This window comes from Vitis riparia, chromosome 5, assembly GCF_004353265.1.
Source record: "Vitis riparia cultivar Riparia Gloire de Montpellier isolate 1030 chromosome 5, EGFV_Vit.rip_1.0, whole genome shotgun sequence".
Taxonomy (NCBI): domain Eukaryota; kingdom Viridiplantae; phylum Streptophyta; class Magnoliopsida; order Vitales; family Vitaceae; genus Vitis; species Vitis riparia.
Window position 1 is genome coordinate 2,238,326 of NC_048435.1, and position 22,497 is coordinate 2,260,822.

The 22,497-nt window shown below is 37.6% G+C and overlaps 3 protein-coding genes across 4 annotated transcripts; all 3 read left to right on the plus strand.

Annotated features, from left to right (window-relative positions):
- Positions 1-1,712: 1,712 nt before the first annotated feature.
- Positions 1,713-6,594, plus strand: LOC117914983 (ABC transporter B family member 11-like). Its single transcript, XM_034830523.1, has 12 exons — positions 1,713-1,859; positions 1,953-2,007; positions 2,130-2,305; positions 2,395-2,616; positions 2,716-2,954; positions 3,057-3,582; positions 3,690-3,963; positions 4,055-4,857; positions 5,003-5,269; positions 5,360-5,623; positions 5,737-6,030; positions 6,109-6,594. Exons 1-12 carry the CDS (start codon positions 1,728-1,730, stop codon positions 6,463-6,465), a joined length of 3,609 nt encoding a protein of 1,202 aa, XP_034686414.1. The 5' UTR covers positions 1,713-1,727; the 3' UTR covers positions 6,466-6,594.
- LOC117914450 (F-box/FBD/LRR-repeat protein At1g13570-like) lies at positions 6,499-11,081 on the plus strand. Its single transcript, XM_034829799.1, has 5 exons — positions 6,499-6,595; positions 8,581-8,660; positions 8,774-9,742; positions 9,914-10,060; positions 10,663-11,081. The coding sequence occupies exons 1-5, from the start codon at positions 6,499-6,501 to the stop codon at positions 10,972-10,974; spliced, it is 1,605 nt and encodes a 534-aa protein (XP_034685690.1). The 3' UTR covers positions 10,975-11,081.
- Positions 11,082-12,837: 1,756 nt separating this feature from the next.
- Positions 12,838-21,488, plus strand: LOC117914727 (protein CHUP1, chloroplastic). Of its 2 annotated transcripts, none has more exons than XM_034830183.1 (8): positions 12,838-13,061; positions 15,600-16,189; positions 16,691-17,098; positions 17,185-17,316; positions 18,687-18,868; positions 18,977-19,088; positions 19,596-19,739; positions 20,848-21,488. In XM_034830183.1, exons 2-8 carry the CDS (start codon positions 15,623-15,625, stop codon positions 20,959-20,961), a joined length of 1,659 nt encoding a protein of 552 aa, XP_034686074.1. In that variant the 5' UTR covers positions 12,838-13,061; positions 15,600-15,622; the 3' UTR covers positions 20,962-21,488. The 2 variants fall into 2 exon arrangements, with proteins under 2 accessions (XP_034686074.1, XP_034686073.1); XM_034830182.1 differs by lacking the exon at positions 12,838-13,061 and adding an exon at positions 15,042-15,399.
- Positions 21,489-22,497: the final 1,009 nt, after the last annotated feature.

Sequence of the window (22,497 nt, forward strand, 5' to 3'; positions counted from 1 at the left end):
TCTTCTATGATTTTTTTTGACATATATGTAGATATGGTTGGCCAAATCATGTGTGTTAAGATCTTATGTACTATTAAGAGTGCGTTTAATAATGTTTTTCTTTGAAGTATTTTTAGTGGAATCATTTCTTCCGTTACTATGTATTAAAGCTTTCGATTGTATAACAAACAGGATCAGAGCTTTCTTATGCACAACAAATAGCGTCAAAGCTCAAGTAAAGATTTTTAGAAGAGTAAGAAATAAAATACAACACATAAGAGGATTACAAAAGGAATTTAGATTGAAAATGGAGTTAGCTATTTCCACTTCTATTTCCATCCACCAAACACACCGTAATCTACATCCTAATCTGGCATCTTCTATTTTGATAATACACCAATTGTTTTGGGCAACAGCAAGGAATTTTATCATGAAAGCTTTCACCCCCACCAAAAAGGTTTTGAGAACTTCTTGAACTGAAAATCTTCTCTTAAGAAATCATTGATTTGCTTTCTTTAAGGGTGACAATGAGCAATTTATTTTCAAGAGAGGTTCCCTTGATGCCAGCATGATTTTAAATTAAATGACAAAAAGAAGGGAATGTCTCTTCTCTTCATGGTGGTTGCTTATCAAGCAAGGATTACTTGAAGGGCTGGATGAGGACAAATTGAGGTCAGAGTATGAGGAATGGCATTGGATTCATCGGTCAGAGAGGGATATGACAGATTATCTATTATCTCTGATTTCATAGGTGGGCATCATAAATAAACTGCTGGATATGCTTCAGCCTCCTAGGCTGTCTCATGTCAGTTTTCTTTTGTTTTTTCTTTAATGCAATCCTTTGATGTTTTCGCCATCTTCTTTATTTTTTCTCCCACATGTAGTCCGCACTTCTGATTGTGAAGTTGCATTGTTTCTAACACTGATATCCATTGCCTGGGAAGTAGTTCATGATTGTATTTATCTTCTGTTCTTGTCCTTTTTTCATTTTCCATGTTTGATACTTCTTCCTTATCCTAGTTGGCACCTTGGTTTCTTCCTTTACTTTTCATCCTTGATTTCCAGAAAGGCTCCTGTGTGATTCTCTGTGGAAGTGGGAATCACTAATGCTCGCCCTGCAGTACAACAGCTGTCCTGAGCTCTATTCTCTCTGTTTTTTAACATCTTCTTTCTGTCATAACTATTGCTTATTGCAACTTGGGATCCTCTGTGAGTGGCTCTTCCATTTGAGTTTTATTTAACTGCTTGGTTTCCATCTTTTTGTGGGAATTCCATGGAATAAAGACTGCAGCGTCAATGTATTTTTGGGAGCAGGATCTACTGGTTTCAACAAAAGGGTAACTAATTTTTCTTGATCACACATCATTATATTTCAATTACCTCAAATCAGTGCTTGTAGTTTTCCACTGAACCAATCTTTCAATCTTTTATCATTCCTTACTGATTCAACAACTGATTTCTCTTTCAGCTATGATCCAAGTTCTCAAAGGAACAGATACTAAAACAACAGGAAAATAGGAATTGCAGTGGGCAACATGGCTGTGGAGAATAGTTTGGATGGAGATATAAACACACAGCAGACTAGAGCATCAAGAAGGCAAACACCAGCCGTGAAGACAGTAAAAATCCCCGAAAATACTGGCAACCGACAAGATTCAGAAAAGAGGAAGGCAACACAGGGAATCAGTACTAGTACAGTACCATATTACAAGCTATTCTCCTTTGCTGACTCGTGGGATTATCTACTAATGCTAGTGGGCACAGTCACTGCTGTTGGAAATGGTATGTGCTTGCCTGCAGTGGCCATACTCTTTGGTGAATTAATGGACACATTCGGAAAAACTGTCTACACCAATAATATGTTGCATGAAGTTTCCAAGGTACTCTGCAAAATAGATCAGTTCAACACCTATAGCTGACTGTTTTCAGTAATTGGATTTAATCAGTACTAACTTGATAAAATACAACTACAGCTCTGTCTGAAGTTTGTGTATTTGTCCTCAGGAGCAGCTGTTGCCTCATTTTTCCGTAAGCACACTAGCCTCTTATCTAATAGAAGTTCATTTTTCCAACCATGCAAATTAAGGAAAAAAAAAAGCCTACTTGAATTATTATCAGAAACTGAGATATTCGCATTTGCTATATGCTAGAGGTGACTTGCTGGATGGTAACAGGAGAGAGACAGGCCACAAGAATAAGAAGTTTGTACTTGAAAACGATATTGAGGCAAGATATTGCCTTCTTTGATAAAGAAACCAACACTGGAGAAGTCGTTGGGAGGATGTCAGGTGACACTGTTCTTATTCAAGATGCCATGGGTGAGAAGGTATTCTATTTTCTGCCATCACTGAAAACAATTAATCTCTAATTGGGTCCTAGGAGTTTCTCTTATCTTCTATGACCAACACATTACAGGTTGGGATGGTTATTCAGCTGGCAGCTACATTTATAGGAGGCTTCTTTGTAGCTTTTTTCAAGGGGTGGATTCTTGTCCTTGTCCTGTTATCTTGTATTCCACCTCTTGTTGCATCTAGTGCTGTCATGACCATTCTTTTAGCGAAGCTGGCCTCCCAGGAACAAACTTCTTATTCAGTAGCAGCAAGTGTAGTAGAGCAGACTATTGGATCAATAAGAACTGTATGAAAATTTTTGTGTATTAGTGACTCAGTCTTTCTTTTTTAGTTTTTCTGCAAAATTATGATGATCATGATTGCTTGAATCCAACTCCCTATGCAGGTTATCTCCTTTACAGGGGAGAAGCAAGCTATAGCTAAATACAAGAAGTCTCTAACCAAAGCTTATGATTCTGCAGTGAGGGAGGGCTTGGCTACTGGGTTAGGTCTTGGTTCTGTTATGTTTATTGTATTTTGCATTTTCGCTTTAGCTGTATGGTTTGGCGCGAAGCTGATAATCAACAAAGGATACTCAGGAGGGAATGTCGTTGGGGTGATTGTTGCTGTGTTGACTGCTTCCATGTAAGCTGCACAACCCTTATTTTCCAATCCTCCAACAGCATCAGCTCAATTTGATGCCTTGGAATACTAGGATTTTTGGATGTAATTTGGATAATTTTCCAGGTCTCTAGGGCAGACATCTCCATGCATTAAAGCATTTGCAGCAGGACAAGCTGCAGCATTTAAGATGTTTGAGACAATCAATAGGAAGCCAGAGATAGATGCTTATGACACCAAGGGACTGAAATTGGATGATATTAGTGGAGATATCGAATTAAGGGATGTTTATTTCAGTTATCCAGCAAGACCAGATGAACAAATTTTCAGTGGATTCTCTATCTCAATACCTAGTGGTACAACAACAGCTTTGGTTGGTCAGAGTGGAAGTGGGAAATCAACAGTCGTCAGTTTAGTAGAGAGATTCTATGATCCTCAAGCTGGTGAAGTTCTTATAGATGGGATTAATCTCAAGGATTTTCAACTGAGATGGATCAGGCAGAAAATAGGCCTTGTCAACCAGGAACCTGTATTGTTTGCTTCTAGCATTAAAGATAATATTGCCTATGGGAAGGATGATGCCACCATTGAAGAAATTAGAGCTGCTGCTGAGCTCGCCAATGCTGCTAAATTTATTCATAAACTGCCTCAGGTTATAAAATTTCAGTTCATCGATAAACTAGTTTTCTAGTACTTCATTGTTTGTGATTGATTTACTAGCTGATATCCAACTTCTGACCTTATGTTTTATGTATTCAGGGCTTAGACACAATGGTTGGCGAGCATGGAATGCATCTATCTGGAGGCCAAAAGCAGCGCGTTGCTATAGCCAGAGCAATCCTGAAAGACCCGAGAATTCTCCTGCTGGATGAAGCTACAAGTGCTCTTGATTTGGGATCTGAGAGGATTGTGCAAGAGGCATTGGACAGGGTCATGATGGACAGAACTACTATCATTGTTGCCCATCGCTTGAGTACAGTGAGGAATGCAGATATGATTGCAGTCATTCATCAAGGAAAGATTGTTGAAAAAGGTGAAGGATTTGCTGATGTTATTCATTGATATTGTAAATTGTCTGATTGTGGTTACATATTGCTGGATTCTAATCCCTTTTGATTGATCAGGTTCACACACTGAGCTACTCAGGGATCCTCATGGGGCATATCACCAGCTTGTACAGTTGCAAGAAATTAGCAGTGAGTCAGAACAACATGATGAAAGTTGGGAATCATTTGGCGCTAGACACCATAACCGTTTCCCATTCCCATTTTCATTTGGTGTATCTCCTGGAATCAATATGCTGGAAACAGCACCTGCAAAGCCCAACTCAGAACCATTAAAACATCCAACAGAAGGTCTAGTTTGGCGCTTGGCCTGTCTTAACAAGCCAGAAATCCCAGTCTTACTGCTAGGTATTGTAGCTGCAATTGTCAACGGCTTAATATTACCCGCGTTTGCAGTACTATTTTCCACTATAATCGACAATTTCTATGATTCAGCCGATAAACTCCGGAAGGAGTCTAAGTTTTGGGCGTTAATGTTTTTCATTCTTGGTGTGGCATCCTTGTTGATAACCCCGACAAGGACCTACCTCTTTGCTGTTGCTGGGTGTAAGTTAATTAAAAGGATCCGATCCATGTGCTTTGAGAAAGTTGTTCACATGGAGGTAGGCTGGTTCGACAAAGCCGAGAACTCGAGCGGTGCCATTGGAGGGAGGCTGTCTGCAGATGCAGCTTCAGTACGAAGTCTGGTTGGAGATGCGCTTGCTTTGGTGGTTCAGAACATTGCAACAGTAATTGCTGGCTTGGCTGCTGCTTTTGAAGCAAACTGGCAGTTGGCTCTCATTATCCTTGTTTTCCTACCCCTAATAGGAATTAATGGATTTATTCAGCTGCAATTCACAAAGGGTTTCAGCGGAGATGCCAAGGTTTGCTCTAACTCAATAGGAAGAATTGTAGACCTTTTGTTTGATGCATCAGAAACAAGATGGAAATTTGAGAAATTTTCCAAGGATAGGAAAATTCTCTCCTTAAACAAACAGTACTTATAACAATTTTTTTTGTTGGTTTCAGAAAAGGTATGAGGAAGCAAGTCAAGTAGCCAACGAGGCAGTTGGGAATATTAGAACAGTAGCTTCTTTCTGTGCTGAAGAGAAGGTGATGCAGCTGTACCAGAAGAAATGTGAAGGCCCAGCAAAGACAGGGATGACACGAGGCTTGATCAGTGGGTTAGGCTTTGGGCTATCATTCTTCTTTGTTTATTTTATCTATGCAGTCACTTTTTATGCTGGAGCCCGTCTTTTTCGAGACGGGAAGACAACATTCTCAAAGATCTTAAGAGTAAGTTCTTCTTCCATGTCCAGTAAGCCAGTATTTCAAAATTTTGCCTCTCATCCCTTATGTTGATCTTCTGTTCTCCTGTTTTTTCAGGTGTTCTTTGCTCTCAGTATGGTGGGCCTAGGCGTCTCTCAGTCTGGCTCTTATGCCCCTGATGCCAGTAAAGCTAAAAGTTGTGCTGCTTCAATATTTGCAATTCTTGACCAGATATCAGAAATAGACTCTAGTGGCAGGTCTGGAAAGAGACTAAAAAATGTAAAGGGAGACATCAAGTTTCGGCATGTCAGTTTCAGGTATCCCACTAGGCCTGAAATCCAAATTTTCCGGGATCTTTGCCTGACTATTCGCTCTGGCAAGGTAACTGTAACACTTCCAGCAACTCTGTTTCTTGTTCTATTCTTTTCCCCAGATGCCTAATTGAAAGCCATATATATATATATACATCTGAGAATCTGTATCCTGTTTCTCAGACAGTTGCCTTGGTTGGAGAAAGTGGGTGTGGAAAATCCACTGTGATCTCATTACTGCAGAGATTTTATGATCCTGATTCAGGTCGTATAACACTGGATGGGGCCGACATCCAAAAGCTGCAGCTGAGATGGCTGAGGCAGCAGATGGGTTTGGTGAGCCAGGAACCAATGTTATTCAATGACACCATCCGAGCCAATATTGGATATGGAAAAGAAGGAAATGCAACAGAGGCAGAAATCATAGCTGCAGCAGAATTAGCCAATGCCCACCACTTCATTAGTAGTTTACAACAGGTATTATTTTCTCTGCTACTAAACACTATAAAGAAGTAGCAGTCAAAATTTTCTGATCATCAGCAGTACTAAATGCAGGGGTATGATACAGCAGTAGGTGAACGTGGGGTGCAGTTGTCAGGAGGACAGAAGCAAAGAGTGGCCATTGCCAGGGCTGTGGTAAAGGGCCCAAAGATACTGCTACTAGATGAAGCCACCAGTGCCCTTGACGCTGAATCTGAACGGGTGGTTCAAGATGCCCTGGACAGAATCATGGTGGGGAAAACCACATTGGTGGTAGCCCACCGGCTGTCCACGATCAAGGGAGCTGATTTGATTGCAGTGGTCAAGAATGGGTTGATTGCAGAAAAAGGAAATCATGAAAGTTTGATGAATATTAAGAATGGTCGTTATGCCTCCTTGGTTGCACTACATGCCACTGCTTCATCTCAGTGAGTTGGAACTTGAAAGTTGTTTCCTCAATCCAGAATGAAGAAGCAGCAGGTGGGGTGGCAATTTGGAAAGGGAACAGTAAGATCAGGATTTGTTCCCATCCATGGTTTTGAGAGAGTTGTGATCTTAGGCTGTTTGTTTGGTGGGAATCCCACCAGTGAAATTTCATTCCATTTCTGTGTGTTGAATTGCGAATAATAGGAAAGAAAATATAGGATGATATAAAAAGCAACATAAAAATATACTAATGAGAAATAAAAATGTTCATTTTTATTAAATTCTATTTGACGGAGATTAGGGAGAAAGTTCCTCGTACTACCAACTCCAACTTTCTAGTTTGACACGAGTTAGGCAGGTTGCAATGCCAAATTAGGTTTCCATTTCTGTTTTGATTGATTATAGAATTAATTTTTTTTTAGGGAAAATGATGATTTAATGAAGTTTTTGTCTGTTATTTGTTGAAAAAGAGGAAGGAGAGAATAAAAAAATAAAATTTTTATTTTTAAGTTCATGCTTTGTCTTGATAATAAAAAAGTGAATTATTTTAACTACTTTCGAATTTCATTTTTAGTAAAAATAAAATATATTTGAGTTATATTATAATTCAAATTCTATCTCTTATTTTAATTCAAACTAATAATAAACATTTACTCTAATTTAAATTACTAATAAATAAATATTACTAGTTAAATTAAGGATAAATATTTAAATTATTTATTTTCTTTATTATGCTTGGACTTGAGGAGAAGAGTTCAATCGTGGGAGAGTTCAATCATAGCTTGAGAAGTGAGAAATCATGCACGCTAAACAAATTTGAAAGTATTTATATTTAAATATTCATAATTATCAATTAGAATGCAACGACATAATTTTTAAAATTTTATCTCATATTCTAATTCAAATTAATAATGAACTTTTATTCTAATTCAAACTCTATATTATAACTCTAATTCAAACTAAATTAAAAATAAATATTTAAATTATTTATTTTCTCCATTATTGAGAATAGCTTTTGAAAAAATTATTACTTGTTTGGGAATTTAAAATATTCTTAATATATTTTCTATATTTTTAAAAATCAAATTAGATATAATTAAAATTAATTATAATTTTATATATTTTTAAATTATTTAATCCTTATCAAATAGAGGAAATTAAGTTAAATAAATTTGAAAAAACATATAAAAATGATTTATTAACTTTGAATTTATTTTTTTATTTTTCTCTATATTTTTTTTTCTCACATTTTCATTTAAATTTTATAGTAACCAAACTTAACCTAAAAAAACTTTCATGAATATATATGTCTAATTAAGCTTCTATTCCTAATTTTTTGCTTAAAAATTCCAAAAATAAAAATAAAAATAAATAAATTTAAATCATATATAATATTTATCTCTTTTTAAATTTGGACAGATAGAGAATTAGAAACTGCCTAATTCAATCTTGGGAAGCGGCCGTTCAAAGGGATATATATATATATATATATATTTTTAAGAAAGGTCGAAGTTGCCAAAAAGATTACATTCTCAGGAAAGGAAACGATTGTTCTACACCCACTAGGATACGCCTACTTCTTCTTTTGATCGTACACGGGTTGGATTTTGATTTTCTTGGTAAGTTGGTTTTCACTTATCTCTCTTTCATTCTTATTACTATTTGATGTCTTGTTTCGATGTTCAACCAACTGTAAGCAACCGGGGTTTATCTCTCTGCATTAACACTACGTGTTAATGTTGTAAGCCCAGATGTTAGATCAAGAAAAATCTCAAGAAAAGATATTCTAGAGTTTCTGCATTTCAAAATTCATCATCTGGGTGTAAATAAAGGCAAAGCTTCATTAAATTTAAACTGGGTTTTTCCCTTAACTTGACTACCACTGAAAACCCACTAGTTGCCGTGGAGTAATGGTATTGTCCTTTCTCCAACAACTGGGATTTGTTCTTCAAACGGCAGATGTTAAAATAATTTCTCCTACTTTTCCTCTTTATTTTCTTGCCCTTGTATTTTTTTTCAAATTTTCTGGGAATCAAGCATAGCCTGGAGGAAAGCATATGTGTATGCGTGTATTGATTGCATGTAACCAGCAGCTTAACTGACACTTTTATTGGCAATCAGGTGGGTTTAGGGGATTCTTTACAGACAATTTGAAGGGAAACAGAATGGGTCGACGGGGTTGCAAGGCTGCCAAACTGGTGGTAAGAATCAACTCACATGGGTTTTCTTCATCGATGATTTGGTTTTATGTTAGAACAGTATAATGTTAATTCCTGGATAATATAGTCTGGTGACAATTTTACTGACCTTGTAGGGAGGGGAGGGTTGGCTCGTTGAACTACCAGATGATATTCTTTCTACAATAATCTCTTTGCTGCCGTTGAAAGAGGCTGTAAGGACCGGCATCTTGTCAAAAAGATGGAGATCAATTTGGACTTGTCACTCTGAGCTCTGGTTTGATGCTGCTAGTGTACTTGGGATTGGCGATTGCTCCGCTTCCATGTCTGGGAATCAACCTGAATTGAACAGTCAAATGCAGAGTTCCAAGTTTGTGGAACAGGTCGATCAATTCATGTATCGCCGTTCCCAAGGGCCCAAAATAAACTCATTTTCCATCCATTTTCCTTTAGGCAAGGAATTTATGTCTCACATTGATCAGTGGATAACTTGTGCAGTTACGAAGGGAGTTGAAAATATTGATCTCGACTTGTCAGAGTACTTTAGCTTTAACCTTAAGAGGGATGACACATCTTCAACTGCATTTCAAATTTATGAATTTCCCTGTCGGCTTTTTTCTGTCCCAGGGGGAAGATGCACTCTGAAGCATTTGAGATTGGCTTCATGCCATCTCAGTGCTCTTCCAAGTTCCAATACTCTCACCTCTCTGATCACTGTTGATCTCCAAAGAGTAAATATCAGTGATCAACAGCTACAGGATCTCTTATCTACTTGTTCTCATCTGGAACGGCTGAGTCTGTGTGTATGCAATGGACTTGTCAATTTGAGTTTTTCCGCTCTGAACCTCCAGTTGAAGTTCTTAAGTATAAAGAACTGTTTCAGATTGGAGACAATTGAAATCCATGCTGCAGATCTTGTTACATTTAAATATGGAGGTCATTTACCAAGTTTCTCATTCAAAAATGTCCCAAAGCTGGCTAAGGCTTCTCTGGAATTCTTTATCAAGAGTAGTAGGACGGAAGGTGTGATGTATGCGCTTACAAGATTTCCTCAAGATCTACCACAATTGGAGACTCTAAAATTGTTGTCAGTTTTGACTCTGAAGGTAAGAAGGAGCTAAATTTGAATAAAATGAACCTCCTAGTATTTAGACAATGATTAGAGAAAAGGTTAATGATAATATTTCTCCCTGTTAAGACTGGAGTTTCCATTTGTATGCTTACCAAGAACATATTCCTTTTTGTCTTTAAGTTTTTTTTTTTTTTTTCTATTTCAGAAGCTGCAGCTCCCAGAAAATGGACCTACATTCACCAATATCAAGCAATTTGAGCTGACTGTTTTTCCATTTGATGATGATGACGATCTCAGTTGGATTGGCTACATCCTGAAGGCTTTCCCGTTGTTGCAGAAGCTAGAACTGAATGTAAGTATAACTTTTATCTTGTTATGAAAGAAACTTGACATAAGTTTATTGAGTTGAACATACTTCAGAATGTTGCATGCCTTCTTTTTCTGATATATCTGGCAATTTCTCCCTTAAGAAATTTCCTTGATGGGTCATCATTCGGTTCTGATGTTATATCAAATTGAGAAAATTGAGATCTCTTTCCATTTTCAGCTGCCCTGAATTGGGTGCCCATATTACATAATCTATCAATTAATCAAATACCAAATGTGATGATGCATCCTTTTGTTTCCTCTCCTTTTCTTTTGCTTGGGGAAGGAGGAGGACATGTGAAAGAATGCCATAAAGATGAGAGGGGCAATCTGTAGGACTCCACTGCTCCATCGATCAAATTCACAATCTTGGTGAGGGAGCAGGAGGATTGGCAAATCTGTGTTGGAAAATTATCTTCACAAGCCTTACCAGCAAGCAAACCTGTATTAGAATCATACTTCCTTTCCCATCAAAGGGACTTTAATACTTGACCATAATATTCAACTATAACAAGGAAAAGAAAGAAAGAAAGAAAGAAAATTGCAACAATTCCCATCTAACTTTCCTCATTCTTTTTTCCCTTGCAGTTGTTCTCCCCAAGCTTTACCAAACAACCAAAAGAGATAGAAAGGTTTCTTCCTGAATGCCCCCATAGGCATCTCTCCATATTACAGATAAATGGGTTTTACGGTAATCGGCATGAAGTTGACCTGCTGAAGTATTTGCTTCATAATTTAGTTGCACTTGAACTCCTGGTGGTTGCTCCAAGCAAGAAGGGCGGAGAATATATTTCATGGCGTTCTCAAGCAGAACACTTATGGTGCAGGGCAAGACTGCAGGGTGCCTATGAGTGGCTTCTTGCGGTACTCCCCCGCACTGTCCGTCTAGAAATTTGGTGATTTTTTCTGTTTTTAATCTTGTTATGTATTTAGAAGGCTTCGTTGTTATTGTTCCATTTGAAAATGATTGTAACAACTCAGGTGACTTGCAATGCCAAGATGCAGAGAGGTCCAAAGAAAACTATTCATTGTATCATTGCATAAAATGGTGAAAATTGTTGTTCTTCTTGTTCTACAAGATCACATGGAAAATCTTCTTATGCAACAACTGTGGTATCATTCTGCCATTTTTAGAGGTTTTTAAATACTTTTCACCTATGAAAGTTGCAGTTGGGAATTCCAGTCAACTTAGGGTTCCATCAACAAACTAGTTCCTCATAGGAATTCCAAGAGTGAATATGATCTGAGTAGCTATAACAGTTGAGCAATCTTATTTTGTGAGCATGGAAAAGAAATGTGATGCTGGGAGTAGAAAATTTTGAGAGTAGAAAATTTTCAACTAGTCTGCTGATAGAAATTTGATGAAAGGCTCCCACAATGTCCATGCTTTGGGCATAATAAAAATATCCTAAGTGGTTGTGCCTTAACATCTGAAATGTTCCCTCCAACAACCACGCTTTTTCGATGCGAAAAACAACAAAACAGGATTGCATATCACTCCAGATATGCATACAATTGAAGCCAACTTCCTTATTTTACAAAACCCATCTGATTTCTATATCAGAACATTGCCCATTTCATCCTCATTTTTCATAATCCTTTGAGCAGCCGCATATAGAATTCGCCTTGATTGACTGGGCTGGTGATGGAGACCGCCACTGCCATCAGAGTTCTGTTCTGCCAACCCTGCACTTGACCCACAACCAATTACAGGTTCCCAAAAGATGTATTCCAAATCCTAGCTTTTCCTTCAGGTATCCAAGAATGGGGCCACTGCCCCCTCCTTTATCAACACCCTTCCAGGGTCAAAAACCCCACAAAAAGGAAGAAAAGGGAATGGATCTTAGAAGAAAAGAGGTGTGATTCCAGTACATAAAAGTGTGAACAGCCAGACATTCCCCTGCCGCCGCTACCATCACCACCACCTACACTTCTACTCAACCACCTTTGGATTCATTGATCCCACCATAAGATATATGTTTGTCATTTTCCTGAGTAGAATGTACTCGTTGTACCATCATAGTTGATTATGAATGGGGTAAACCTTGTAGTGTTAGAAATCAAATGGTTTCTAGTGGTGCAATGTTCCAACTTGCTTATCAGTACTTTTAATCCGCGCTCGTGTCCAAACATAACATCATCTTTTGGTTTTTCCCCCATTTGAGCTATAAAAAGCTAATTATCGGCCGACACACAGCTGCACCCAATCATTATGGAACTCCAAAACTGTGAATCCATCATCAACCTCTTCCCTGGATTGGCTAAAATTGATCACACATTTATGATATCAAGCTGATTTATAACATGGCATTTAAATCAAGGCCCAGATGCCCAAGGGGGAACCAATTTGATTTGTGGAGGTCCAAGCCTGGAGTCACTTACACATCTACAAGTCATCAAATCCAATTATGAATTTGAGTGAAGCAAAATTCTTGGAGATGGAAAGTAGTAAAGTTGCAAAATGGTTTTATTTTAAGTGGAGAAGATGAGACATTAGAGAATGACTAGAGAAGCTCTCTCATTCTGTCTCTTACACAGAGAGACAACAACAACTGATAATGTGAGTCACATGATGCGAAGTTGCAACTGTTCAGGACAGCAACTCCCCACCTTTTTTCTATTTCTGGTATTCCTTCACAAGGATCCCATCCTTCTTTTTCTTTTTCTTTCTTCTCACCAGTTACCACCCTTTTGTGACACACCAATCTCTCTCTCTCTCTCTCTTTCTCTCTCTCCCTCTCCCTCTCCCTCTCCCTCTCCCTCTCATATTTGTAGAAAAGAAGAAGAAAACAGAAACCATCCCTTTTGTGACACACCAATCTCTCTCTCTCTCTCTCTCTCTCTCTCTCTCTCCCTCTCCCTCTCCCTCTCCCTCTCATATTTGAAGAAAAGAAGAAGAAAACAGAAACCATGGAGTGATATTTTTCCCTGTTAAACAACAGCTCCACATGAAGCCTTTCTGTTCATCCAAGTCCTGAAATTTTAAGGTACTCTTCTCTGTCTGTCTGGAACTACACCATGTTACTGTGATTTTTATGAAAAGGCTCATTAAGCCTTAGCTGTTTCTTCACATTGAGATATATATCATCTCAGAAAAATTGGATTCTGGGTTGTGATTTATATCCTCATCTTTCTGGATCACCTGGTTTACCACCCAAGTACATGGGACAAAGGATCTTAAGCACATTTTATTGTCCATGTTTCTTGGAGATGCCATTGCAATATTCTTTCATTTGATTAAAAAAAGATAATAACGGTGTGTTAATTCTTTGCCAACAGAAGGGATCAACAAATTAAGTACTGAAAACTTGAGGTATTATCTTTTCTATCCCAATAGATTGATTCATTTTTCCACTATTTCGAGCAAAGAAAGAGAAGAAATGATCAAGTAAGGTCCCTCCTGAGTAATTTCCAGGCTAGAGTCAATGTTAATGCAACTCCAAATTCAATTGCTTGAAGCCACTGAGAGGATTCATTTGTCTGAAGAGAGAATGGAGCTTCATGGGATGCTTTTTTAGGATAATTGTTATGATAGAACATTTGAGTATGATCATGGGCCATCCCTCAGCTGGACTGTCCTTGAACTTTTTGTGGAAAAAAAAGTTCATGATGTCGTGTCAGGAAGGTCACACGAGACAAAACTATCCTAATTGCCGGGGACATGTGGCCTCTTGGTTATTGAAGTGATGTAGCATGGCATTGTGATGGTGGTGGCTCTCTCAGCCAGTGCCAATTGTCTGTCACATGGGTTTCTAAGGTCATAAATGGTCCTTCATCTGTTAACATCTATCCTTCATCCTCAATCCCCTATATGAATCGGAGGAAAAACATCTTCAATTACATTAATGGGGAAAGGAAATTAGGAAAAGGCCCCTTCAAACCCACCCAAGATTGGCCACCACCCCACTCATCTTATTTTTTTTTCTTCTCTCTCTTTTGTGAGTTAAAGTTGGGATGCACAAGGAAGAAGTGCTGAGTCCCTTCACAGAGCATTGATGTAGGAGCCCGAGGTATGATGATGACTCAGTCTTTAGCTTTTTGGGTCTTTTCATGCAGTCTAGGATTTTTAAGACCATACTTGGTGGGTAGTGTTTGTTTTGATTTGATAAAAAAGGGATCTTATCTCACAATCTGTGGTCCGCATTGGTGTTACAATCCTTTTCTTGAGCTTCAAAACAAATACACTACCTACAAATAGTGTAGGCATTAATTCTAACTTTTCCCAATGGCTGTGGTTGCAACTAAGTTCCCTCTCTTTGTTTTCCCCCTAATTTGTTGTTTTGTTACGAGGATAAAAGAAACCATTATGTGGGGAATTTTTATTTTCTCCATTTATATTTATCTTCATATTTTTTCTGCCAAAAGAATGTCTACTTCTGCTCAACCCACCAAAAAAAATGTCTACTTCCTCCTTACTTTATCTTCTGCTTTTGGGTTTTATTTTTTTAGATTTTTATATTGATATTTGAGCCTATCAGGGGATTTTTTTAATCAGATTTATTTGGAAGATTCCATAGCAGATGCCTTAACTTAAAAGCCTGAGGCCAATCCAACTGGACAATGACCTTCAGAAGTATTAGGGAATATGGAACAGGGTCATCCCTTGACCCCTGTTAACTACTTGATTCCTGTAAATTAGTCATGATTCCAATAAAACCATGACAAAAGATGACATTTTAACATATAGATAATTAAAGAAACATAAAAAAATAGGGTGATTATGAACTCGTTTGAAAAGACTTCTAAAGATGGAAGGGCTAAATGGAATGTGATGATATAAGGAAATGTTAAGTGGAATATCACTGTCAATGGTGAGTGAGCCACCAATTCACATAGGTCTAAACCACATGAAAAAGAAAGATTAGGAGTGGGCCTTGGCATTAGGGAGCTTAGCATAGCGTGACTTTGAACCAAACCTTTGGAGAATGACGAACCCACCTTAGATAATGGTGGGTGGAAGTTGGAAGGTTGCAAGTCTTCATTTTTGTAATGATTCTCATCTGAAATGCGCTTGCGTTGGGTTTGATCTACCGCCTAATGAGGAGAACAAAAGGGATGGTTAATTGGGGATTAGAACACATGTTAGTTCAGGAATAGAAATGGGCATGGGTTGTAAATGATGTGGGCCTGTGGATATAGGTAGATAGAATGTATTATAGAATTCTGAAACAGAATGTGAATGGAGATTTGGGAATAGATATGGCAAAACTTAATAGCACTTGGGATTGCTGAACGAGATGGGCAGGTGGTTTGTCTGATTAGAGTTGGGGAAAGTTGTCCGAGTGATGGGGGAAGAGGTTGGTCAACGCAGAGAGGAGAGACCGAGTGAGTTGGCCATCCATAGTCTTTATAAGCATGGCATGGTGCTTTTTGCCTGCAAGCCTACAAAATCACACAGCCCCACGCTTTTCCACTTTCTTGAATGTGTTGGAACCCAAAGTCAAAAAAATGTCATGATATCCAAAGGGTCTAAACCCAATTTGCTTTTCTTGGCTTTTGTAACTCTGTTGATTCATGTGTTGCAGTTGACGCCTTGTCTCAAGAAGCCATGAAGCAAAACCCTCCTACGCCATGCAAGACCACCACCCCTTCTCACCTTAGGAGACCCTCCTCCTCCTCCTCCTCCTCTTCCTCTTCCTCTTCCTCTAAAGTGAAGGCAGTAGGTGTTTTGAATGGGGTCTCATCGCCATCACCAGCCCCAAGGCCACGGGCGAGGTCGGGTCCTCTAGAGATGAATAACAGCCATAAGGCTAGGAGGTCCCTTCTTCTCAACAAACCCAAATCTGGAGACCATGCACTAGGATCTCAAAAGCCTAGGGATGCAGAGGAGGTTAAGGTCATGGGTCGCTCCAGGAACCGCCTTGTTGTGGACCAACTTGCTCCGCGGCGGCCCTCTGAAGGGCCCGAACCAGATGACAAGACCAAGGAATTGCAGGGGAAGCTTGACCTCAGGCAGAATTTGATCAACAATTTACAGTCTGAGGTATTGGGTTTGAAGGCAGAGTTGGACAAAGCCCAGAGCTTCAACCTGGAACTGCAATCACTCAACGCTAAGCTCACTGAGGACCTTGCTGCTGCTCTAGCAAAGATAACTGCCCTTACTAGTCGTCAACAGGTAACAAATTATTAGCATATACCCAATTAAGCCTCTTTCCTCCTTTTTGTGTTAAAACTTAAAAGAACTTACTTTCTGTTTGGTTGCCCGGAAAACCCAGGAAAACAACTTTCAGGATTTGCATTTTTGCTGTTTATTTCTTAGGGAAACAATCCAAACAGTTAATTAAATTGGCATTGGGCTTTCTTCTCCCCCTCCCCCCCCTTTTTTTTTTCGTAATACCAACCAGTAAAAAGTACTAGGTATCATTTTCCCCTTTTTCTGTTTCCTTCTTTTTACTGGCAAACAAACAAAGCTTGATGTGTTGTGCTATGATGGTTTTCAATCATTAGTTTAATTACTTGTTTGCTTTTATACTTCAGTTTCAAGGTAAAACTTGAACATTTTTTTTTATTTATGAAAAAGACCTTGTATCTGTTTCTATTGGAAGAGAAATTTCTAATGTCTTGACTCTTAGTACCATAGTTGGACCTTGATTTTTTATTCTTATGTTGAATGAAGGAGGAGTCGGTTACAGAGTACCAGAGCCCTAAATTTAAAGACATTCAAAAACTCATTGCCAACAAGTTGGAACACTCAAAAATTAAGCAGGAGGCAAGCAATGAAGCAAGTACTGTTCAGGCACCATCAGCAGCATCAGTACCACGGGTTCCCAGGGCTATGGATTCCCAAAGAAAGGTTCCACCATGTCCCGCACCACCACCTCCTCCTCTGCCCCCACCTCGGCCTCCAGCTAGAGCAGCTGCTACTCGGAAGGCTCCAACACTCGTAGAATTTTATCACTCATTGACAAAGGGTGTGGGGAAGAGAGATTTTGCACAATCCGGGAATCACAATAAACTAGTGGTTAGCAGTGCACATAGTAGTATAGTTGGAGAAATTCAAAATCGTTCAGCACATCAGTTAGCTGTAAGCATTTATAATTGGGACATAATTATTGGTTTGTTGTTGCTGTTTCTACTCGTGTATAAACTAATATCATCTAACAATGATAGATAAAAGTGGACATTGAAACAAAAGGAGACTTCATCAATGGTCTTATCCAGAGAGTGCTGGCTGCAGCTTATTCGGATATGGAAGACATTGTGAAATTTGTGGATTGGCTTGATAATGAGCTCTCAACCTTGGTAATTTCTAATGCCTCAGGATTGATAATTTTATTAAGATATCTATTTTATCCATATTGCTGTGTCACTTGTATAGAGAACAGGTTTTGTAGAAAATATTGTCACATCAAATGGAAACATTAAACAGTCAAAATATAATAGGGCAGAGTAAATATTGGTTAGCTGTTGACCTGTTGACCATCCTTACTTCTAATCACTGTCAAGGGTAGTAGTGCCTATACCCCTTGTATTATTCTTGGTCATTTTAGTGTTGGGTGCATCTTCATCGATTAACATCAGGACATTAGGAAATGTTTTTTGACAGTTTCCTGACTTCAGCTGTGACGTAATATACAGTTTGGAACAATAATCCAGACATTTTAGAATAGTTACTAGTAGCAGTTTTGGTGTCATGTTACAATGGCAGATTTTTGTAGCAGTTGTATATGCACTGCCATTATTATTTTTGCATCTGCAATGAAACACCAAGCTGAATTGTTACCTTACTAGTATCATACATGTCCTTCAACTAACATATGAATGGTATATCCAACCAGTTCTGGATCATGTTAGTTTCTTAGTGGGTAAAGGTTTTTTCTTTCTTTGGTACATAAAATCACACTGGAATCTCCCCATCCCACCTCAAACCCTGGCCTTTTGTGATTTATTTAGTCTTTCTTAAAGTTTCCATTTCCGAAGTAGCAATACTTGACCCATTTCATGGTGATCATGCTTCTTGCAACAAGAGACAGACATGATGGGGCAGCACCCGCAAATAAATAGATGGTGACAGCCCTTTAGCATTAGGTGAGACTTGAGCTCAAGACCTCAGCCCATTAGTATTAGGGAAGACTCGAACTCGAGACCTCTAGCTCTTATCCTATGATAAATTACCAATTTTCCTAAAAGTTTAAGCAATTAGGAGATGAACCTACAATCTACATTAGGCTAAAAATTATAATGAATAAACGGAAGTTATGTAGCTTCTCCTTGTGTCTTTAATTTCTTTTTTCCCTTTTTTTTTCCTCCCATTATTAATATGGTTACTTTGAATTTACTTCATTTCCTGTTGCGCTGGTTAGTTCAAATTCTTTACAATGAAAAGCTTTTATGGAATAAATTAGGTCAGGGTGCTTGTCTAGTTTTATTAAGGTTGTCCAAAGTACTTTTAATCATCTGAACTTTTGAATGCTAGTTTCTATTGGATAGTAGACTCAAGTTTGTGATAGAGAAGATGCTTTATCTCAATTGGTGAGAAATTAGTCCATAACTGATAGGGAGACAACTTAATTAGTTTTCTGGTTATGTTGGAGTAAAAGAATTATAATGATGCATATCACTCTACTACTCTCTCTCTCTCTCTCTCTCTGATTATTTACTACCTTTAATAGGCTGATGAGAGGGCTGTGCTAAAGCATTTCAAGTGGCCTGAGAAGAAAGCTGATGCCATGAGAGAAGCTGCTATTGAATATCGTGACCTTAAACTTTTAGAAAGTGAAGTTTCCTGCTATAAGGATAATGCTAATGTTCCATGTGGAGTTGCCTTGAAGAAGATGGCTGGTTTACTAGACAAGTATGAACTATGAGAAAACAAAATTTTATTTGTCTTCTTAGTCCAGAGGCATGCCGTTTTTAGTAGTCAGAAATTTGATTTTGCCTTTCATTCATCTGTTGTTGCAAGGTCTGAAAGAAGCATACAAAGGTTGATTAAGCTGCGGAACTCTGTTGTGCGGTCTTATCAGGAATGTGGAATTCCAACTGGTTGGATGCTTGATTCAGGAATAGTTAGTAAGGTATGTTCATGAATTTTATCTTCTTTTTAGGGTTCAGTTATGAGTGTTAGGTATCTATGCTTAATGTGTAAGGTTTTAGTGATGAGATGTGAAAGGTAAATAGTCAAGAAGCTTGGATATACATTTATTCAATGTAAGTGTACAGTTACTGTGTGAGCGTCCCTATCTACCATCTCTTCATTACCATTGTCTCATTGATCAATTTCCCTTGGCAGTGGCCATAAGCCTCCACATCAAACTTTCTTAATTCCTTGTACGGTTTACCATAGCTAAGTTTAACCAGAGAACCAGAGTCTAATTGCTGGCAGAAAAAAGAATGAAAAATATTGTAGTACGTAGCTCTATGTAGGGCAATGTCTTCTGTTACATCATGGGCTTCGCATTTTTTCTCATTTCTTTGACCAACACATTTTCTATTCACCTTCTCTCGACCTTTTAGCAGCCTCCACTGAAAACCAAATGAATGTGGTTATGGTGACCTGAACCGTTATTTGCAATATTGTACAGATAAAGCAGGCTTCTATAAATCTAGCCAAGATGTACATGCAAAGAGTGGCAATGGAGCTCGAGTCGGTTCGGAATTCAGAAAGGGAATCCTCACAAGAAGCTCTACTGCTTCAGGGAGTGCATTTTGCATACAGGGCTCACCAGGTAATCCTAGAGTTGGCAGTTTTTATCATCTTATATATGAAATCATCTAAAAGCGGAAAATCATTGATTGAAATATACTGTTAGCATTGAAGATGGTGGTGCCCCCCATATCCACTGCAATTAAGTATGGGAAATGTTCAAAAAGGAATTCCTGTATTTTCTGCACTAGATTGCAGGATATGAGTTCATGGTGGTTGTTAAAAGTACCATCATTTCATGGGTTCAGGGGCATCTGACTTCCAATTTATGGCAGCTCTTTTGGGTGGGTGGGGAAAATTTGGCACGGTTTCTGTGCAACAATGAATAAATCTCATCTTGTTTGAGTTTTGCCCTAGGCATGTAGATGAAGTTTTAATTCACCAAGGACATCAATCATCAATCTAGGTGGAAACCATTGAATGTGCCTTAATGGTTGACGTAATGGGAGTTTTAGTTTCCGCATTTTTTGACCAAATTTCTTGCCTGGGCCAAATGGCAAAGCGACATCAGCAAGAAAGTGTGGACCCAGATTAGGAAAAAATCAAAACTTTCAGTTCTGAAAGAAATGTGGAATAGTTCAACATTGTCTCTCATGCAATGATTGTCAGCAATGAATAGTTCAACATAATTAGTATGACTCTTGATTACCTGCTTGCATTTTCCCCCGGTTTCAACAAATTTAGCGTGTATTTGTTGACTGTTAGAGAACAAAATACTTTCATAATCAGAAAACAGAAAAACATGATGTTTTCTGAAAAGATATTTTAGTTGTTTTTTATTGATTTCATTTGTCTTTCAGGGTTTTTTTTTTTAAATAATGAAATAAACGTGAGGAATAATTGAAAATAAAGCGTAACATTCATTTTTAAAAAATATTTGGAAACATAGAAAATAAATCGAAAACATTCCAATTCTCAAACAAGCTTTTGTTGTAGGAAACACCATAGAACTGTTTTTGAGAACAATTTTAAAAAACCTTCCCAAACACATCCTCACTTGCCCTCTTGCTAAAGCTTGTTTGAAAACATTTCACAACCTCCATCACTCATACCAGGCTTGTCCATGATCATCATGCATGCAGCAATGCAAGTGCTTTCCTAACTCAGTTTGTTCTCTGCTGCATATGCAGTTTGCTGGGGGCCTAGATTCTGAAACACTATGCGCATTCGAAGAGATAAGGCAGCGGGTTCCTGAACACCTGGGAGGGTCTCGAGAATTGCTGGCCGGCATACCATCATCATAGCAAGTTTAACACCGCTGTGTCTGGTGGGGAAGTTCAGTAGTAATTAGTAAAGCTGTAGGTTATCTTTTGTTTTAATCCCTGTTCCCTTCAATGTGTAGTTAAAGATGTGATGAAAGCATTTTAAAGAACAAGCTGGAAAGCAAAGCAAAACATGGGTTATGAAGCTGGAAAAAGAGATGAAAATCCAGCAATATAAAAGGCTTTTGAGTGGTGGGTGAAGCTCCAGCCATGGAAATCCTTTTGGTTGGGTGAATGTTGTTTTCCCCGTCCTGTCATGGTGTCCTCACTCTTACCTCACCTAACCCAGCTACTTGTTGACTACGCCGCGTCGCCCCCACATTGGAATAAGCTCCAAGCAATAATAGCACGAGAAAAACGTCATTTGTAAGTTAAAACAAAGCTTTGATGGAAAGTATTTTGACTTTGATAAACCAATCCAAACAGACTTCCATGGCCGAGGTCATGTAATTGTTCAATATAGAATGCTATGATGCCCTTGAAATAATAATTCTTTTATGTGAGCCAAAGTAGAAACTTCAAATCTAGATTCATGTATGTAATTTTGGTTACTTCGAATGCCTTTCCCACAAGTTTTGTATCAATCACTATCTACATGATTCTTCATCTCTCCAATGCAATATATTCCCTTTTTTGGGATCACCTCAAAATTTCAAAATTTTACCAAGGGCTTAACCACTTGAATTCTTAATCAGAAGAAAGGACTTGCAAAATATATCAGACTTCATCTTTTTTTTTTTTGGAGTTTTGGAAATAGGCCAATGGCCTATATAGATTTTCCTAGGGTTATTCAATTTCACAAATCCTAAATGATTTGTTTTTTAACTTAATCCTTAGTATTTTAGAGCCAGTGATTTTAGGAGATATTTTTTATTTGAAAAAAAATAAAAAATTTAAGAAGTATTTTTAATATTTCTTATACTTGAAAATTTTTTTCTTTCAAGTATTAAAAATGTTAAAAATACTTTCTTGAATAATTGTCAAACACATTTTAGGTCTTGATAAAATTTAGAAAACATTTTAAAAATTTTAAAAGTTTACTTGTAGCGTTGAAAGAATATTTATATTGTTTTATGAAGAAAGATCTAATAGGTAATTTTTCTAAAAACATTTCGGGATAAAACATTTTAATTAAAAACACTTCTATTAAAAACATTATTAAATCTACTCTTAATAGAACTTATTTTGAAAAATATGAATCTTTAGTAAGTTTTAATGCATTAGGAAAACCTATTTTAGCAAAATAGGAATTTTTAATAATTTTTAGCTTTTAAAAAAATCACATAAAAATACCCACAACAATTTAAGTTATTAGGGTGATTATTTCTTCCTTTTAAAAAAAATAAAAATGAAAATAATTTATATATAAAATGTAAGTTGAAATTTATTTAATGTAATAATTTTTAAAAATTGTATAAAAAAATAAAAATATTTCTTATTTTTAAAATAGAAAATAAAAAATGTAATTTTTAAATATTTTTTCCCCAAAAAATTATTAATATTCAAGATTTATCTGTT